General features: G+C 48.2%; 1 protein-coding gene across 2 annotated transcripts; it reads right to left on the minus strand.

Moving 5' to 3' along the window:
• Window positions 1–8,881: 8,881 nt before the first annotated feature.
• Window positions 8,882–19,675, minus strand: SLC2A8 (solute carrier family 2 member 8). 2 transcript variants are annotated; one of them, XM_070955607.1, is made up of 11 exons: window positions 19,641–19,675; window positions 17,826–17,982; window positions 16,640–16,802; window positions 16,335–16,541; window positions 15,420–15,519; window positions 14,173–14,384; window positions 13,393–13,539; window positions 12,996–13,104; window positions 12,189–12,353; window positions 10,466–10,611; window positions 8,882–9,341 (listed from the first exon to the last, which is right to left on the minus strand). In XM_070955607.1, the coding sequence occupies exons 2-11, from the start codon at window positions 17,921–17,923 to the stop codon at window positions 9,201–9,203; spliced, it is 1,488 nt and encodes a 495-aa protein (XP_070811708.1). In that variant the 5' UTR covers window positions 17,924–17,982; window positions 19,641–19,675; the 3' UTR covers window positions 8,882–9,200. The 2 variants fall into 2 exon arrangements, with proteins under 2 accessions (XP_070811708.1, XP_070811707.1); XM_070955606.1 differs by lacking the exons at window positions 15,420–15,519; window positions 16,640–16,802; window positions 17,826–17,982; window positions 19,641–19,675 and having other exon boundaries at window positions 16,335–16,381.
• Window positions 19,676–20,046: the final 371 nt, after the last annotated feature.

The raw sequence follows: 20,046 nt of genomic DNA on the forward strand, positions 1-20,046 counted from the left end.
CCCGACCTTCACAAAAAGTCCCAGAGGGAAAGAAGCTGGGATGAAGGGACAGCAGAAGGAAGGGCACACGAGCTCTGTAGGGCTGCCAAGATTTGGGCAGAAATAGACTCGGTGGCTTTTGGGATGAAAATTATCCTCTTTCCCCGCCCCCCCCTCCATTCTTTGATCCCAAAAGAGCATTTTTATTTTATTTTTTTATTTTGGGAAAAGCAGGGTGTAATATTGCTGCTGCAAAAAATCTCGCCGGTGGGGAGGGTGTGTTGGCAGGAGGACGCTTGTTGTAAATTAGCCGAGTAATTCTTACCTATCACTCCCATTTTGCTGAGAGGTATGTTTCTCTTCTGCTCGAGGATTGTGGCACCCGCGACAATTGTACAATCAGAGATCTTCCAGGCAGGGTAGGTTAAGAAGATTCAAATGCACACATAGGACATGTCAGCTGGCTTTGAAACACTGTTATAACCATTTCAACTTTTTACAAAAGTTAGATTTGTAGCTCAGGGTTGAAATGAGGGATCCTTGGCGCTCTCTGAGCTTGGTGGTTTTCTCGCAGACGTTTCGTTACCCACCTAGGTAACATCATTAGGGCAAACCTCCACCCCCTTCTAAGCACTGATGATGTTACCAAACTGGATTAATGAAACGTCCGCGAGAAAACAAACAAGCTCGGAAAAACACCGAAGACCTCACAATGTCAACTCATCTTTTGCTGTCTTCAATTTTGTTTCTCTTTTTTTTTTTTTTGTGCCTTTGAATCGGTCTTGACTCCTGGAAACTGCCTGGAGAAATCCTGGCAGTTTTCTCGGCAAAATGTCAGAGCCAGTGGTGGGTTGCCCCCGGTTCGGACCGGTTCTATAGAACCGGTAGTAAAACCGGCGGGAGACTCTGCCAACCGACCCTGACGTCATCTGGACGCTTCTGCGCGCATGCAGAAGCGCGCGCACGGGCCCCGTTGTGAACCAGTAGTAAAGATAAGTAGAACCCACCCCTGCTCAGGACTGGTTTGCCCCTTTCTTCCCAGGGCTGAGAGAGCCCAAAGTCACCCCGTTGGCTTTGCGTCTAAGGCAGTCTAGAACTCCCGGCCTCCTGGTTTTCTAGCCTGATGCCTTACCTTATGACCCCAACTGGGTCTCTGTCGCTGATGCTCGGCACCTGACCGCAAATTTGCCAAATTTGCTTTTTTACCGCTTCCAAAAAAAACCAAATCAGAGACACTCTTGTGACGTCCCTAATTCAAATGTTGCCTTGAAGCGGAGTCTCTCCATTGAAAAAAAAAAGTGGCCCCCAATGAACCGGGAAATCCTGCTAAATCTTCCACCCCTTACCATTTTCATGGTGAAAAACGGTGCTGTATTTGTGTGATGGGTGTGTCACCCCTTTTGAAATTGTGGTGATAGTAGAAATTCATCCATCCAGTATCGGGGTTTCCTCTCCCACTCCCCCACTCCAAAGGCAATTTTGGAAATCACAGAAACCAAACACAGCGAAGGAAAACTGCTTAAATTTCGACTTTTTTTTTTCCACCAAAAGGCCATGACTCTTATCTAATATGCTCCCAGCCATGGTTAATTCTGATTTTTCATTCACGTGGGCAACTCTTTTCGCCGTGGTTTGGCGGACGAAGCCTCTTAGCAGAAGTGGTATTCGCTTAACGTTTGCTACCGGTTCGCAAATGTGAGCGCACGCGACGCCTCCTCGCATGCACAGGGCCTTTCGCACATGCGCAGAGCGTCACAAAAACAGGACGTGATGACATCCGGGCGGGTGGACGGAGCCTCCCGCAGCCGCCGCTGCTACCGGTTCTCCCGATAGCGGCTGAATGCCGCAACTGCCTCTTAGGTGAAACATTGTAGTCTTTGCTTACCCAGCCACAAAAAAAATACGGACAACCAGGTTTTCCTGCCAAAAGGAGACCGGGATTAAAATCCACGGGGAGGGGGTTTCTCCTTGATTCAGTGCTGATATTGATTTCTTTATATGCCAGGCAAGGTTTTCTGCTGGGCCCGGAGCTGCGTTTACAAATTGTAGGTGACGGTTATTCATCGCTCCTATCTCCGTTACTGAAAGAATGTGCAATCAGGGTGGTGGTGGGTAGTGGGTTGAGGCAAAGGGTCGATCAGCGGAGTCTTCTGGCTCACAAGAACATTTTTCCTTACGACTTAAACTTAAGGGGTTGTAGAATTTACTATACCCATTGGCTACTTTCCCACTTTGCTTCCCGACACACGGTCTTACTCTCGAAACAACGAAACCAGGTTAACCTTCTCCGGCCTGGCACCTGGTACGAGTTACCGTACTCCCCTTTCAGCACCGTCTCATGCTGGTTGGGGATGCTGGGTGTGGTAGTCGTAAGAGACGGAAGGAGACCGATCTGTCGGGGTTTTGTTTGTTTGTTTGTTTCTGTCTTCCTCTCGAACCGGAAAGGCCGAGCAGCGTTTTTTTCCCCTGCCCGGTAAGACCTTCCGCTGTTGCAAATAAATAAAAAGAAGAAGAAGAAGAAGAAGGAAACGGGACCTAGCAAAACGAACCACCTTTGCTCAGAAAACGTAGCAAAACGTTTTGCCTCTTTTCCAAGATCGCAGCCACAATTGTAGCGTTTAACATTATTACATACTGATCTGCTGCGGTCGGCTTTGCACGTTCTGTTCTGTTTGTGCCATTTGACTTGGTGTCTTAAATTTTTCCATGTTTTCCCTGAGGTATCCTGATGTCTCCAGAGGAAGAACTCTTCCTCCTCCTTTCTTTCCTTCTCCATCCCTCCTCCTCCTCCATCCCTCCTTCTCCTTTCTTCCCTTCTCCTCCTCCTCTGCCTTCTCCATTTCTCATTTCTTCCCTTCTCCTCCTTCTCTTTCTCCTCCTTCTTTTCCTCCTCCTCCTCTCTTTCTTCTCCTTCCTTCCTTTCTCCTCTTTCTCCTCCTTCTCCTTTCTTCCCTTCTCCTCCTCTCTTTCTTCTCCTTTCTTCCCTTCTCCTCCTCCTCCTTCTCCAGTCCTCATTTCTTCCCTCTTCCTCCTCCTCCTTTCTCTTCCTTCTTCTCCTTTCTTCCCTTGTCCTCCTTCTCCATTCCTCCTCCTCCTTCCTTCCTCTTTCTCCATTCCTCCTTGTTTCTTCCCTCCTCCTCCTCCTCCTCCATTCCTTCCTTCTTCTTTCTCCATTCCTTCCTTCTTCTTTCTCCATTCCTTCTCCTCCTTTTCTTCTTCATTCTTCCCTTTTCTCCTTTCTTCCGCTCCTTCCTCCTCCATCTTCCCCTCTCCCCTCTTTTCCTTCTCCTCTTCCTCCTCCTCTTCCTCCTCCTCCTCCTCCATCATCTACATTGGAGGTGGGAGAGAGAGTGGGTGCTTTCGGCAAGGATGAACTTGCTAACATTTACGGAATAACTCCTCTCGCTGGACAGAAGCTGATGCGTGTACAAATCCGTTTGTCGTCGACACTGGTCGCTTGTTTTCCTGTCCTCTCTTTTTTTTCCAAAGAGCGCCCTCCAGCATCATCCGGCACGAGTTAGGTGTGACTCCCCCTGTGCCCCCTTAGTCTCCAGATGGAGAAGGAAGGCAGATTCGGCCACCTCCGTTCCACCTTTCCCCCCCCCGCCCACATCTCCCCATTCTTGCTTCCAAGCACGATGTAGCTTCCACCTCTGATTTGGTGATCTAGTTATGGGTGTAAAATCACGTTTGGATGGTCCAAGCGCCTTAGAAGAAGAATCGGTGGTGGTGGGGACACAACTGATCTATTGGCAGGAAGGAATGGGAGAAATCGAGGTGACGTTTACCGCTTAAATCCCCTTAAATCTACGACGCTGAAATCTCACTCTTGTGATTTACTGATGAGTAAAAGTGGCAGCCCCTTTCCAGGGCCAGCTGTTGCTAACACCACTCAACTCTGGTTGATTTCATCGAAGATGGATCCCATGCCGGACGATTTAGAAATTGCAAGTTAAAAGTGGCGGTGAAGATTCTCATTTCAACCACATCGCAATTGGATCAGAAGTGATGTTTTAAAACTTTTTTTTTTGAAAAGGCCACTGGGTGGATTTTTTCCCCCTCCCTGAGGAGAAAGAAGAGGTTTCGCTTCCCACCCTGGGAGCTTCATCCGTTCTATTGCACGGTGTGGGAGATGGAAGGGCAGTTTTTGACTGTTGAGATGAGTTGACGGGGGGAAAATTGTGCTTTCTTTGCAGGCAACTGGTCTGAGATGACCTTGAGGTCACAAATAAAACTCCCAAGTAACCACAACGGCTCTCGAGAGTTGTTACCGATCCTCTCCCCCAATCCTCTCTGCTCGATTTGTAGCTCGGGATTGAACTGTGGAATCCCTGGTGCTCTCTGAGCTTGGTTGTTTTCTTGCAGACGTTTCATGACCCAGCTAGATAACATCATCAGTGCTAGAGGGAAAGAGGGAGGAAGAGGACAACTGCGGGGTCCTTGGTGCTCTCTGAGCTTGCTTGTTTTCTTGCAGACGTTTCATGACCCAGCTAGGTAACATCATCAGTGCTAGAAGGGAGAAGACAACTGTATATAAAATGAACAAATCCCCTCCCTTCTAGCACTGATGGTGTTACCTATCTGGGTAATGAAACGTCTGCAAGAAAACAACCAAACTCAGAGAGCATCAAAGACCGCACAGTCCTCCTCCTGCTCCTTTCTAGCACTGATGGTGTTACCTATCTGGGTAATGAAATGTCTGCAAGAAAACAACCAAACTCAGAGAGCATCAAAGACCGCACAGTCCTCCTCCTGCTCCCTTCTAGCACTGATGGTGTTACCTATCTGGGTAATGAAAAGTCTACAAGAAAACAACAAGGCTCGGAGAACGCCCAACAACCTCACAATTTTCAACTCCACTTTGCTGTCTTTAATGTTGTTTGTTTGTTGTGCCTTTGAGTTCAATCTTGACTCCTGGAAACTGCCTGGAGAAGTCCTGGCAGTTTTCTCGGCAAGATTTCAGAACTCGCCTCTTTTCTTCCCAAGGTTGAGAGAAACTGGCCCAAAGTCAACTACAAAGAAAACACAACTTTTCCATTCTCACCTTCCCTCACCACCTGTTCTGACCTAGGCTTCCTGATAGAGTGAAAAGCACACAATTAGTCCCAAAAAGCCCCTTTTTTTATTTTAAGGGCTGTGAATTCCTTTCATTCACAGCACATGTTGAATCACCAAGAGTTTATAAATAGTCCAACAGAAGTCTGCCACAGTCCTTCGGATAAGGCTGGTAAACACCCACCTTTATCTTCTTTGACATGCTGCCGAGGACCTAATTGGCAATTATCTTGGCAAGGCCACACGGTAACACAAGAGTCAAAAACGAAGCTTCAAAGGACAAACCGACACCATCCACAACGTTGCTTCCTGCAAAGGCCCACGTGCCTTTGCTCTTCCTTTATGTCTTATGGGAGGGGCCAATCATCTCCAAGCCTTACCTCCGAGTTGTCCCTTTTGTTTTAACTCTTCTTGCCGTCTGGCAGCTCTAGGAACAGGCTCCCCCTGTACCTCTGCCTCTCTGGTGTCTGACTCTGGAGGCCGCACATAACTCCCAGATGGCCCTGGCCCCATCTCTGCCTCTGACGCAGAGCCCTCGTCCGAGCCTTCTTCAGGACTGGCTCACACTCCGACTCTGCTGCCAGCTCGGCAGGCTGCCGGCGGACCACACCACCACCATCCTGTCAGAACCTACCGTTCCCCTCCACCAATTATCTCAGCTGTCCTTCCATCTCCCACACCGTCCAATAGAACTGATGAAGCTCCCAGGATAGGAAGTGAAACCTCTTTTTCCTCCCCCTCCCCTCAAAATACCAACCCGGTTGCCTTTTTCAAAAAATAATTATTTATTTCAAAAATTAAAAAAAAAACCCAAAACCTCTCACTTTTGATGCAAGTTAAAAGTGGGCTTGGAATGGCCTCTTCACCACGCCATGCTCCATGGGTCGATCAGAGAATAAAAATCACCTGAAATCTTTTTGGGCTTAAGCACCCCACCACCACCACAACCCCTTCTCGATGCCTCTCGGATCATGGCTTTACTCACACCTAACTTTGTTGCTGGATTGTGCCCCTTTTGACTGTTAACTCTTAACTAGGATTTTGTACTTCTCAATGATTCTGTGCTGTCAGCCTGTGGCTTATCCTCTTGTGAGTCTCAAAAGTTTAAATTATACCACCAAGTGTCTTAAACTTAATTGTATTGGCCATTGTTTTTTCAATGCTACAAGTAAATAATGTATTATTTTCCTCTCTTTTTTTTTTCCTGTGTGTGTTTTCAAAGCTTGTAAAAAAAGAAAAAACAGAGAGAGCGAGCGCGCGCGAGAATCATACTTTGAATATAATGGCAAACATTTGTTCTGAAAGTTCCATAGACTTTCACAGCTGTAAAAATCAACTGTTGGGGTATTTTTTTTTTTCCTTCCTTGATATGTAATAAATATTTATGACATTTGATAATGCAGTTTTATCGTTGGTTTCTTCCCCCTGGAGCGTGCTTGTAATTTACGAGCACCTTGGAACTGTTCTCGCTTCTCCCTGGACTTGTGAATATCGAACAGAGGAGAACAGATTATCGAACAGGAAATGAACAGTACACAGAAGGAAGTGCTTTGTTTTTATTGCTTGAGCCTAACACACAGGAATCTTCTGACTGTTGTGGCCCACCAGCAGCCAGTGGAGCTGGTGGCAGACTCAGACAGTGAGGAGGTTGGGGAGGAACATGGGCCAGTCCTGGAGTCCGGGGAAGGCTCTGATGAAGGCTTTGCGTCGGAGGCAGAGAGGGAGCCAGGGCTGTCCGACAGTTGTCAGCTGCCTTCGGAGTCGGACATCAGTGAGGCAGACAAACAGCTGAAGCCTGTTCCCAGTATGTGCATGTGCAGAGCTGCCAGGAGAAGGGAACAGCTAAGGAACATTCGGGAGTAAAGCCACAGGTGGATGGTGGATGGCCCCTCCCAGAGGGAATAGTATAGAGCCGAGGTGGCGCAGTGGTTAGGGTGCAGTACTGCAGCTACTTCAGCTGACTGCTAGTTCAGCAGATCAGCGGATCAAATCTCACCGGCTCAAGGTTGACTCAGCCTTCCATCCTTCCGAGGTGGGTAAAATGAGGACCCACATTGTTGGGGGGCAATATGCTATTTAGTATACTGCCTTTGGTGTAAGCCGCCCAGAGTCCTCGGAGAGTGGGCAGCTTAGAAATATGAATAATAAATTAATTAATTGAATGAATGAATGAATGAATGAATGAATGAGAGCGAAAGGGGAGTGGAGTTTGCAGGAGACAATTAGTTCGCTTAATTGGTTCGTGACTCCTTGCCAAGTTTTGAAGATATCGGCCTGGCAGCTCTCCAAGCCAGATAAGGTCTGTGATTGTAAATTCTCCCTTAAAGGACTTTGCTGGATTTGAATGAGAGGAATTCACAGTAACTTAATAAAAAGGGGGTTTTATTAGGACAAGGAGTCTGTTTTATGCTCTTGGGAAGCCTAGATCAGGACAGACTGCACCTAGATAAGACTAAATGAGGTTCAACAGCATTCAACAACGGAGGGGTCAGACTTCACCCTCTTGTGCCGACATAGGGATTCCAGGCTAATTCCCTGCTTGACGCCTCCCCCTCGCTCGGCCCTTCTCTCTCCGACATCCATGTTGCTTTTATGGATTTCAGATCAAGATCAACCCAGCCAGACCACCATACGCACTCCTGGACAAGTAGTTTGCCCAATCTTTTCTTGAAAATCTCCAGCGATGGAGCACCCACCGTTCCGAGAGACAGGCTGTTCCCCCCCCCCCCCCACAAAACATGCTGACCAGCAATGCAACTGGAATTCGCCTCCTTCAAATCCAGTCGACTATTCTGCATTTGTATTCCACGGCAAGTCAGAGCAAATCTTAACCTCTTTCTGTGCGGCATCCTTTCCAGTTTTTTTTAAAAAAATGCCATCGGGCCAGCCGATCCGAATCTGACTTGACACTGGTAAGGTCTCATATTAAGACCTACCTAGTGGCGATAAAAGCGGCAAAATCTAATTATTTTGCCGCTGTTATCGCGTCATCAGATAATCGCCCAGCCGGAGCTTGGGGTGCACCCGGAGGCTCCAACTGGTGCAGAATGCGGCCGCGCAGGGGATTATGGGAGCAACGGGGCGCTCCCATGTGACTCCTCTCCTGCGCGAGCTACATTGGCTCCCGGTGGACTTCCGGGTGCGCTTCAAGATGTTGGTGATCACCTTTAAAGCGCTCCATGGCTTAGGGCCGGGGTATCTACGTGACCGCCTCCTGCCACCAATTGCCTCCCACCGGCCAGTTCGCTCCCACAGAGAGGGCCTCCTCAGGGTGCCGTCGGCCAGGCAATGTCGGCTGGCGACCCCCAGGGGGAGAGCCTTCTCTGTGGTAGCACCCACCCTCTGGAACAATCTACCCCCAGAGATACGAGTAATCCCAGACCTCCGGACTTTTCGTCGGGCTCTCAAAACCTATTTTTTTCAGTTAGCCGGGCTGTCCTGATTTTATGATTGGTTTTAAATAATTTTGATATGGTTTTAATTGGAATGTTTTAAATTAATGGGCCAAATTTATTTAATTATTTTAAATTTATTTTAACTTTTGTATATAAAATGTTTTATTTTTTGGCTGTTCACCACCCTGAGTCCGAAAGGAGAAGGGCGGTATAGAAATTTGAATAAAGATAAAGATAAAGAATAAAGATCTTATCCCTCTTTCTACCTTCTTTCCTTCAGCCTATCGAACACAGTTTTCCGTTCTCCCAATCGTGCTTTTTGTATTCCTTTACCCAACGGATCTAAGGACCGTTTATTTAGGTAGCGAAAGTTACACCACCCTCGTCTCTCGTTTCCAAACTCCGTAAAGGTACAAACAGCTCAGTTACGGTAGTGGTTTTTAACAGTCGTTTTATTGAAGCCACACTCAAAACAGCATCCTCGTTTCAAATGTCAAAAGGCAAAAAGATTTACGTTAGGGAATCTGAGCACCCTGGCCCTGCAGATCACAAAAAATAGCACCGCTTTCATTAATGACATTTTCGTGCCGTCTTGGTGAGAGTTAAAGAGTGGCCCGAACCGTGATGCCATCTTCATCAGATCAATCTCCTCGGAAAATGAAAAGAACGGAAGGCTTTTTTGGCCTCGCCAACCAACGTCTTCGCCAACCAATTGAGCGAAATCCACGATGAAGGGGGGGGGGGAATAAAAAATATTGTGCGCCGGGGTTCCTAACGCAGCCTGCGAAAATGCGCCTCTATCTCTTCTAGACTTTTCCCTTTCGTTTCGGGAACGCAGACGATGGTGAAGATCACGTTGAGCAAACAGGTGGAGGAGAATAACCAGAAGGTCCCATACGGGGTTAGGAGAACCTAGACAAAAAGGAGGAGGAAGTTGGGTTAACTTTGGGGCAACTTTGAGGAGCCCTGGTGGCGCAGCAGACTAAAGCACTGTTATTAACACCAGCTGCCTGCAATTAACTGCAAGTTCAAGTCTCACCAGGCTCAAGGTTGACTCAGCCTTCCATCCTTTCTAAGGTAGGTAAAATGAGGACCCGGATTGTGGGGGCAATAAGCTGACTTTGTATAAAATATACAAAAGTATGAAGGCTATTTTTTTTTTTAAATTTGATTTATATGCCGCCCTTCTCCGGAGACTCAGGGCGGGTTACAATGCGCTAAGCAATAGCCTTCATCCTTTTTTGTATATTTATACAAAGTCAGTTTATTGCCCCCACAAACTGGGTCCTCAATTTACCTACCTTAGAAAGGATGGAAGGCTGAGTCAACCTTGAGCCTGGCGAGATTCGAACCTGCAGTAATTGCAGGCAGCTGGTCTTAATAACAGGGTGCTTTAGACCACTGTACTACCAAGGCTTAACGCATTGTAAGCCACCCTGAGTCTCCAGAGAAGGGCGGCATATAAATCAAATTTAAAAAAAAAAAAAAAAAAGCATGGAATGCAGGTAAGTGCCTGGCCTGACCTGCGCCACCTGGGTTTCAGACATCGATGCTATCTCAAAATAAATGAATTTCCAAACTGCCAATCTTTAAGGAAATCTTTTCTTTAATTGAGCACAGCCACCGGATCATGACTCGATGCGGACAAGACTGACCTTTTGCCCCCCAATCCCTCCCTTTCCGATCCCCAAATCTCTGCTTCTCATCGGCTATCTTCCAAGTCATTCTTCAGACTTCTTGTCTCGTCATTTCCCAGGAATGTCTCCTCCCCCTTCATTTCCACGACACGACTTCAAAGGGATTTAGCAGGCAAAAGTTCAGAGCTTATCTCTCTCTCCTCTGCTCTCTATGCCAGCGTTGAAGCACTGACATCGGGATAATGCTCCGTTAATTTGATTTCTTAATCCAAATTTAGACGGCCGGCCGTTTTATGAGAAATGACAATGGGCGGGGCACCACCATTGGGAGAAGTTCATAGATGGCCACCTAAAAAGAAAAAAAAGTACCTATAGATGCTACCCAGCACCCTTGCTTACCATGAGGTCATGGAACTCCTTGGTGACCAGGAAAGCCATGAGCCAGTTGGTGAGGACACAGGCCCCGCTGGCGATTCCTCGGGCCCTGAGGGGGAATATTTCGGACATCACCAGCCAGGGGATGGGACCCCAGCCCAAGGCAAAACCTATGGGTGGCAGAAGAGCCAAAATGAGATTGTCAATTAGATCAGGCAATGGAAACATGATAGCCCTACTTAGCAATGGAGTGATGGTGTAAGGGAAGTCCCTTGGATTTATTTTATTTTTATTTATTTATTTTATTTTATTTTATTGAATTTCTATACCGCCCTACTCCCGAAGGACTCAGGGCGGTGCACAGCCATAAAATAAAACACATAGATATACAAAATTTAAAATCGAATAAAATGAATTAAATAAATTTGGCTGAATTAATACCCATAATTTAAAATACCCATATTTTAAAATACATTAAAAATTTAAAATTTACACTTAGAAGGGAGAAGATTTAGGCGAGGCCAGCTTGATGAAATAAAAGCGTCTTCAGCTCGCGGTGGAAGGTGCGCAGATCCGGAATCCTCCGTATCTCTGGGGGGAGCTCATTCCAGATCGTCGGTGCCCCCACAGAGAAGGCTCTCCCCCTAGGGGCCGACAGCCAACATTGTTTGGCCGACGGCACCTGGAGGAGCCCCTCTCTGTGGGAGCGTACTGGTCGGTGGGAGGCTGTTAATGGTAGTAGGCGGTCCCGTAAGTAACCAGGTCCTAAGCCATGGAGCGCTTTAAAGGTGGTAACCAGAACCTTGAAGCGCACCCGGAAGACCACCGGGAGCCAGTGCAGCTCGCGCAGGAGAGGTGTTACATGGGAGCTCCATGTTGCTCCCATAACCACCCGCGCGGCCGCACTCTGCGCCAGTTGGAGCCTCCGGGTGCACCTCAAGGGGAGCCCCATGTAGAGAGCATTACAATAGTCCAGACGAGAGGTGACGAGGGCATGAGTGACTGTGCGTAACGAGTCCCGATCTAGAAAAGATCAGCAGATAGGTCCTTCTCAATGCATCCATTATATTGAGGTGGGTCAACCTATTCTACAAAGCACCAGGACAAGAAGCAACGGATGGAAACTAATCAAGGAGAGAAGCAACCTGGAACTCGGGAGAAATTTCCTAACAGGGAGAACAATCAACCAGTGGAACAGCTTGCCACCAGAAGTTGTGGGTGCTCCATCACTGGAGATTTTCAAGAGGAGATTGGACGACCATTTGTCTGAAATGGTATAGGACCGTGATGGTGAACCTTTTCCAGACCGAGTGCCTAAAGTGCGCGCATGCACACGGGAATAAATGTGTGCGTGCCTGAACCCCCCAAATGCAATGCACGCCCCGCCCTCGCACATGCGTGGCAGAGTCCCGGCAACCAGCTGGCTGGCAGGAGGTGCGCACACATGCACAGCGGAGCTGAACTGGGGCAATGGCTCGTGTGCCCACAGAGAGGGCGCTGTGTGCCATTTGTGGCACGTGTGCCACAGATTCGCCATCATGGGTATAGGATCTCCTGCCTGAGCAGGGGGTTGGACTAGAAGACCTCCAAAGTCCCTCCCAACTCTGTTATTCTGTTACAGTTCAGAAATCGTTAACATCTGAGAACCGAAAAGTTCCGGGATCAACCCCGTACCCAACAATTCCAGATGACGGGATTCCCTCTTTTTTTTTTCTAGAACCAGCGCTTCTCCAAGACCCTCACTCACCCATAATGAAGAAACTCATGCTCAGCACTGCTAACCAGGCCAGGGGGTGCCCTTCCTCCATAAGGGGGGTGTTCAGCAGCTGGAGATGGGAGGAATTGCTGGGGCTGGGGACGGTAATTCTAAAATAGATCCCAAACACCGTTGCGCTGGCAGCCATGATCACTCCTGGGGACAAGAGCGGGAGAGAAAGAGAGAGCAGGAGGTTAACCTTCTGGGTGGGGTGGGATTCAGCCAGTGCTAATTTTACCTCTGGTTCGCCAAACCGGTAGTTGCAAGGACTTGCTGACCCCACACACCTCACCCCACCCCTCCCAGGAGTCTCCACGCGGCCCGTTTTAGATGCCAGATAAGTGTAGGGTCTGTGAGGAGGCTCTGGGAGGGTGAAAAACGGGACGTGTTTCTGGCGTCCGGAGGGCTTCCAGAGCCCTGGGGAGGCTATTTTTGTCCTCTCAGAGGCTCAAGAAAAGCCTCCGGAGCCTGGGGAGGGCAAAAAACAGGCCTCCCAGAGGTTCCGGAAGTGGGCCCGTTTCTGGCCTCCGGAGGGTCTCCGGAGCCTGAGGGAGGCAGTTTTCGCCCTCCCGGAGGTTTGAGGAAAGCCTCCAGAGCTTGGGGAGGGTGAAAACGCCCCCCGCTGTGGTGCAGGAGACTGAGTAGGCCACGCCCACCATGGCCACGCCCACCCAGCAACTGGGCAGAGAACCGGTTGCTAAAGTTTTTGAATCCTATCCCTGGTTAATTCCTAATTTCTTGGGAGGGTGGGGATGGGACTCAAAACTTGGGGAAAGGGAGCCGGTCTTTTCTTCCTACCTGAGATGATCAGAAGAATTTTTCGTCCAGTTTTATCGATAATGAGAGCGGCCATTGCTGTGAAGATGACTTGGATGGAGCCAACGATGACGGTAGCAGCACTGCTGTTCTAGAAGGCAGAGAGAACACGGAAGGAAGCTTTAATTTGGATCTCTTAGGAAAAGGACCGATACTCAACTTAAAAACCCTTCAAAGCTACAACAGCACTGACGGTGACTTACGACCGTTCCTCGCACTTACGACGGTGGCACCACCCTCACGGCCACGTGGTGCCTATCTTGACTAAGGTGGTAGCGTCCCAGGCTCACTTGATTGCCATCTCCAAGAAGCAAAGTCAGTGGGGGAAGAAATCAGCCGGGGTAGCCCAGGAGAAATGATCCAGAATTAATTTCCTCACCTTAAAGTTGGCGTCTTCGAAGATCGTTTCAGCATAAAACATCAAGGCGTTGATGCCGGATGCTTGCTGGAAGAACATCATGGCCACTCCAATCAGGAACGGCTTGTAGATGGAGGGGTTCTTGAACTCAGCGATGCTCATTTCTTGCTACAAAGGGACAGACAGGTAGTCCTCGACTTATGAACAGTTCATTTAGGGATCGTTCAAAGTCACAACGGCACCGAAAAAAAGTACATGGCTGTTGTGGTCCGTTGGCGGCCTCATCGAGGCAGAGGAACAGGGGAAGCCAGTTCCCAGTGCGCGCATGCGCAGAGCTGCCAGAAGGCAAGAAGAGTTAAAACAAAAGGGATGACTCAGGAGTAAGGCTTGGAGATGATTGGCCCTTCCCATAAGACTTAAAAGAGAAGCAAAGGCACATAGGCCTTTGCAGGAAGCAACGTTGTTAATTCTGTGCAGTTTAAAGTCCGAAGCTCTGTTTGGGACTCCGTGTGGCTTTGCCAATGAGGTCTTTGGCAGCGTGTCAAGGGAGATAAAAGTGGGTGATTATCAGCCTTATCCCGAAGGACTCTTTACAACTATTGGGGTCTCATCTGTGAATGAACAGAATTCACAGCTGTTGCAATAAAACAGGTTTTTGGGACTACCTGTGACTCAAAAATTAATATAAGACCCGGTCTTATTTTCGGAGAAACACGATAATTTTTTTTAAAAAAGTGAAACAAAAAGGAAGGCTTAAATAAAGAGGCGACCTCGGAACTGCCTGGCGGATTCTTTTGTCACCTGTTCGTTGACGTTGGCTTCAATCTGCCGGCATTCCCACTCGTGATCCACCAGTGGGCCCCGCAGGAATTGCAAAGCCGCGATGGCTTCCGACTGCCGATTCTGACGTAGCAGGAAGCGAGGGGTTTCGGGCATGAAAGCCATGAGCCCCAGCAGGAAACAGGGAGGGATGGAGCACAACACCGCCAGCCAACGCCACTCCAGAGTCATGCCTGCGGGACGGGACGAGGAAAAGCTGTTCTTAGGGCCGCCGAGGGCTTGAAAGGAAGGGATGGCGTCAAGGAACATCTAATCCAACGGCTTGGAACTGCTGGAGGGGGTCTTTGGGGGACACAGGAGGACCAGCAGGGTCCTCTTCAGAGGTGGCACAGGTGCCAAGAGAGATGTCCTAGGTTCAAAATGTGTCTTTATCTAGGGTAGCTTTTTTAAAATCACTGTCCTGTTGTTCGTTCATTATATTTTCAGTGAAAACTTAGCGATATCTATCGTTTTCAGGATGAAAATTACAGAGGAGATGTCCTGTTATCCACTTTTTTTCCTTCAATCTCCTTCCTTCTTTCCTTCCCTCCCTCCTTCCTCTTTCTTCCACCCCTCCCTCCCTTATCTCTTTCTTTTTTTCTGTCTTTCCTTTTTTCCTTCCTTCCCTCCTTTTTCTTTCTCTCTCCTTTACCTCCCTCCCTTATCTTTTTTCTTTCTTTCTTTCCTTTCTTTTTCTTCCTTCCTTCCTTCCTCCCTCCTTCTTCTCTTTTTCCCTTCCCTCCCTTATCTTTCTTTTTTTCTTTCTTTTTCTTCCTTCCTTTCTCCTTCCTTCCTTTCCTTTTTTCTTTCTCCCTTCCCTCCCTCCCTCCCTTATCTTTCTTTTTTCTTTCCTTTTTCCTTTTTTTCCCTTCCTCCTTCCTTTTTCTTTCTCCCTTCCCTCCCTTTCTTTTTTCTTTCCTTTTTTCTTTTTTTTCTTCCTCCCTCCCTCCCTCTTTCCTTTTTCTTTCTCTCTCTTTCTCCCCTCCCTCCCTCATCCCTTTCTTTTTTCTTTATTTCCTTTTTCTCTTTATTTTTCCTTTTCCCTTCCTTCCTTCCCTTCCTTCCTTCCTCTTTCCCACCTTTCTCTTTCTTTCTTTTTCTCTTTTCCTTTCTTCCTTCCTTCCTTCCTTCTCTTTCCTTCCTCAGAGTTCCTTCCAGGGAAGATGGGACAAAACATCTCCCTCCGTCCAAGTCTGGATTTAACCATGCATTTTAAGCCAGGACGTGACCTGCTAGGTAAGCTCCCAGGATGCCAGTCACCACCATCAGCTGAACGCACGAGCCAAGGACTCCTCGGATCTTGGAGTGAGACGTTTCGGATATATATATCTAAGACATATGCAAGAAAGGTTAAATTAACCTCCAAAGCTCTCACAGAGAAGACCAGGGAAGCTCATGGAATCTTACTGTCGCCCTCGTCTTCCCATTAAAACTGGTAGTCCTCCTATTCTCCCATCTTGCCTTAATGAGAAGGAACAAAAATGTCTCCTTCAAAGACAAGGATCGGTTGACTTTAACTCAGCACGAGGTAGCTTAGGTTATTTTGAGAATTCCTCGATTCCTGTATCCAAGCGGGCGGATGCAGGAACGATTTCTGCTTCCTTGCACCTTCTCGGCTGCTATTGCCAATTTAGCAGTAGGAATTTCCTCTTATCCTCTGGGGAAATCACACTGGCAAAAGACTGATACCCTTACCCAAAAGACTGCCCCTTACCCAGTGGTGAAATTCAAAATTTTTTACTACTGGTTCTGTGGGCATGGCTTGGTAGGTGTGGTGTGGCTTGGTGGGAAGGGGAAGGATATTGCAAAATCTCCATTCCCACCCCACTCCAGGAGAAGGATACTGCAAAATCTCCATAACCTCCCCACTCCAGGAGAAGGATATTGCAAAATCTCCATTCCCTCCCCACTCCAGGAGAAGGATACTGCAAAATCCCCATTCCCTCCCCACTCCAGGAGGAGGATACTGCAAAATCCCCATTCCCTCCCCACTCCTGGGGGAAGGATATTACAAAATCTCCATTCCCACCCCATTCTGGGGGCAGCCAGACGTGGTATTTGCCGGTTCTCCGAACTACTCAAAATTTCCGCTACCGGTTCTCTAGAACCTGTCAGAACTTGCTGACTAGCATCCCTGCCCTTACCGGAACTACCAAAGATGTGACACCACTGGCCAAGCCACACAGCAGCCGTCCCAGATAAAGCATCCAGATGTTTTGGGCCGAGACGATGATCAAGAAACCAAAAACATACGGTATCGCGCAGAGCATAAGGCTAAGTTTCCGGCCAATTTTGTCCACCACGTATCCTCCGAGTGTCCCGCCAGCTGCGGCCCCCAGAGTGACCACAGACTGCCAAAAAGAAAGGGAAGAAAAATGAGAAAAGCGGGGAAATGAAACGGCGGGTTCAAGGGGGGCTGATCGGCCCACAAGTCCTCATGGCAACTCACCCCAAACCATGACGCTTGCGTGTCGTCTAGTCTTAGTTCCGGATTGTTGCTTCGCTTCAAACTAGGGATAGCCGGCGAGCTGTAACCCAAGACGAAGCCGAAACTTAGCGGTCCTAAAACAGCGGCGAAGGTTGCCAAGTAGAGATTGTGGTTTTGGACTTTGCTGTGAGAGGATGACAGAAATCGGTGATAAATATCAGTTTGGGCCAAAAAGGGACTGATCTACCGGGGAAAAGAAGCATTAAAAACTGTGGCTTGTTAAGCGCGACGAGGACTTTGCACGCCGATGTTTCCCTGGCTTTTGTTGGTAAAAGGAGTTTAGGTTGCATTTGATTATGATTTTGGAGAGCAGGCGACTCACTGGATCCACAGGCAAGTCCGGATGACTTGTTCCTAAGTCAACGGATACGAATGGGCTGTATGATTTAACCTGAGCTGTGGAATGAGATTTTTCTAAGGCAGGGGTGTCAAACTGGACAAGAAATAAATTGAGCAAGACAAGAAACCAATCTATCAACGTTGTTTTCCGGCAACGAGGCCAAGAGCCATTGCTGGTCTTTTAAGCCTTAGGGGAGGGGCCAATCATCTCCTGGCCTTACTCCCGAGTCGTCCTTTTTGCTTTAGCTGCTCTTGCCTTCTGGCAGCTCTTCCCATACATGCACTAGGAACAGGCTCCTCCTGTTCCTCTGCCTCTCTGTTGTCAGCCTCTGGAGGCTCCAGAGTCCGCACATCACTCCCTGATGACCCTGGCCCCATCTCTGCCTCCGACGCGGAGCCCTCATTCGGGCCTTCCCCAGCCTCCAGGACTGGCCCATAAAGGTAAAAGTAAAGGCTCCCCTCGCATATATGTGCTAGACCTCTAGGGGGCGGTGCTCATCTCCGTTTCAAAGCCAAAGAGCCAGCGCTATCCGAAGACGTCTCTGTGGTCATGTGGCTGGCATGACTGAACGCCAAAGGCGCATGGAACGCTGTTCCCTTCCCACCAAAGGTGGTCCCTATTTTTTCTACTTGCATTTTTTACATGCTTTCGAACTGCTAGGTTGGCAGAAGCTGGGACAAGTCACGGGAGCTCACCCCATTACGCGGCACTAGGGATTCGAACCGCTGAACTGCCGACCTTTCGATCGACAATCTCAGCATCTTAGCCACTGAGCCACTGCGTCCCTTATCAGGAATACATACACACCTCAAATAAATTTCCAACTGAGAAGGTCTTCCAGCAGCATTCAATTCCGTCTCTGGGTTAGGGGTCTCCAAAAGGGGTCTGTATTCCTCGGAAGCCATTCTCTTTGGCTGTGCCCCAAAGAAGACGCTTAATGATAGGACAACTTGGCCTTAAGCCCCTTGAAATTATAAAGAAACGGAGGGAGGGGGGAGAGACAAGAAAAAAAAATCCATGATAAGCAGGAAGAAGCAAATCATATGACTTCAAACCACTAGCTTCCTTAAGTCATAAACTGCAGACTCTTAAATTTTAATTTCTCATCAGAAAAAGACGCACAGCCTCCGTTCTCTGCTTTCTTCAAAAAGGAGATATTTACAGTGGGTTTATACTTGGGATTGCTTTGAGGCCAAGAGCATATAATGATCTTTACAGCCAATAATTCTCTTTCCCGATCTCTTCCTTAGACTTAGACTAACTTTATTGTCACTTTAAATGTACACTAATTGGCACACATTAAAATGAAATTTTGTTGCATACGTCTTCTTGCTTAGACGGTGACCTCTGTTCTCTCTAATAATAATAATAATAACTTTATTGTCATTGTATGTGTATACACAGTATGACATTCAACACACAACAATCCAACACACAACAATCATCCCCAAACACCCCGCCCCTAAACCACCCAAATTCCCCACCCCTAAACCACCCAAACATCCACACAACAGACCAAGTAATGCTGTCCAACAGCTCACTGATGACTCTTATCTGATCAACCAGAAAAGCAAGAATGAGGTGAAGAGGAAATGATGTTTTTGAGGACAGGATGACGGCAGTCTGAAGAAACAGCTCTCTAAAAAAATCCCAGAGTTTCAGGATTCAGATCTACACACAGCAAGTTCACGTCTTGGCATGACACAAGGTCACACACGAATCACCTTCTGTTTGACACTACATAGGGTAGACTTGTCCAGTCCGATACACCCCTCCCCCCCTCCATCCAAGCAATGGATTTGGCCGCCCTGAGTCTTCGGAGAAAGGCGGCATATAAATTGAACTAATAATAATAATTTCCTTTTCAACCATCACACCAAACCGGCCTGAAACTGACTAGACCTTAATCAGTTGCACGCTTAAGCCTTTTGCTCACCCAATCAGCTCAAGCACAATCCTGTGATCGAAAAAAAATCACTTTTTTCTGATGTTGGGGGTGGGGGTGGGGAAGAAATCTCATCTCTATGTAAGCTGAAGTAATATTTGGGAGGGACGGCTTTTCACTGTAATTTCTGGCATGGATGCCAAGAGGTTGGCAATGGCATCCTGCAATCTCTGTCTCTTTCTGCTCAGAAAGCTTCAGGGAAGGTGAGCTATATATAGAATATTTGTGGGGAGGGGAAATGCATTAATCTTGGAAAGCTGGCATTGTTCTCCTCCTTTCCCCTTTTTCTCCCCTTCTGGGGAAATCAGCTGCCCCACCCAATGAGTCCAAGAAGGAGGGAATGCTGGGCATTGTAAACACAGGCAACGGGTGGCTTTTCTCCGATTGCAAACACCCGTCCTACCTTGCAAGGGAGCTGAATTCCCAGGTTGACAAGTGAATTTTGAGATGCGGATCTCTGCAGAGGGCGCCAGGTTGGGGAACGACCCAGAGGAGGGAATCTTTCTTGGGCAAAAGCCACAGGGACAATATTGGCCTCCCAGAGGAATCCAAGAGCATGCAAAAAAAAAAAAAAAAGGCTGTCCTGGAGCCCCCCACTCACCTTTCCCCCCCACTCCACTCCTTTTTAATTCCAGCGCTTCCCCGCCGACCCAAATCTAAACAGGGTCAAAACGTACAGCAAGGTTTGCAAGGTGGAACCAAAGGCCCTCCGGGATCCGGTTTCCCAGCCGGGGCCAGAAAGCGCCGGACCGGAAGTCCGTCGACTTTTTTTTTTTTTTAAAGGAAGCGGCATCCGGTTTTGTAGAGGCCTTTCTAGGAAAAAAAGGAATGGGGGTGATTCGGGCTCGGGTAGATAAACCCGAAGCTTTGCCATTTTCAATGTATTTATGCCTTTTTTTCCCGCTTTCCCCACACACACCCCATCCCCTCCCGATAGTTTGACTTCTCCGGACGAAACTCGATGAACCCAAGGCCGGAAAAGGACGCTCTACCCTCTGCGTCTCTATGGACCGGACGCGAGCGGGGATGACGTCCTTTCTTAGAGGCGCGGGCGGTGGCTGGCGCGCGGGGATATGACGTCAG

The sequence above is a fragment of the Pituophis catenifer genome, unplaced genomic scaffold, assembly GCF_029215685.1.
Source record: "Pituophis catenifer annectens isolate HBS135680 unplaced genomic scaffold, rPitCat1.0.hap2 SCAF_17, whole genome shotgun sequence".
NCBI lineage: Eukaryota > Metazoa > Chordata > Lepidosauria > Squamata > Colubridae > Pituophis > Pituophis catenifer.

Excerpts from the sequence above, each read along its gene's own strand:
- SLC2A8 (XM_070955607.1), bottom strand. The coding sequence starts at position 17,923 with ATGGCTTCCGAGGAATACAGACCCCTTTTGGAGACCCCTAACCCAGAG. Across the intron at positions 16,542-16,639 it reads CGCAAGCGTCATGGTTTGGG|TCTGTGGTCACTCTGGGGGC; the intron begins GTGAGTTGCCAT and ends TCTTTTTGGCAG. Across the intron at positions 13,105-13,392 it reads TCGAAGACGCCAACTTTAAG|AACAGCAGTGCTGCTACCGT; the intron begins GTGAGGAAATTA and ends TCTGCCTTCTAG.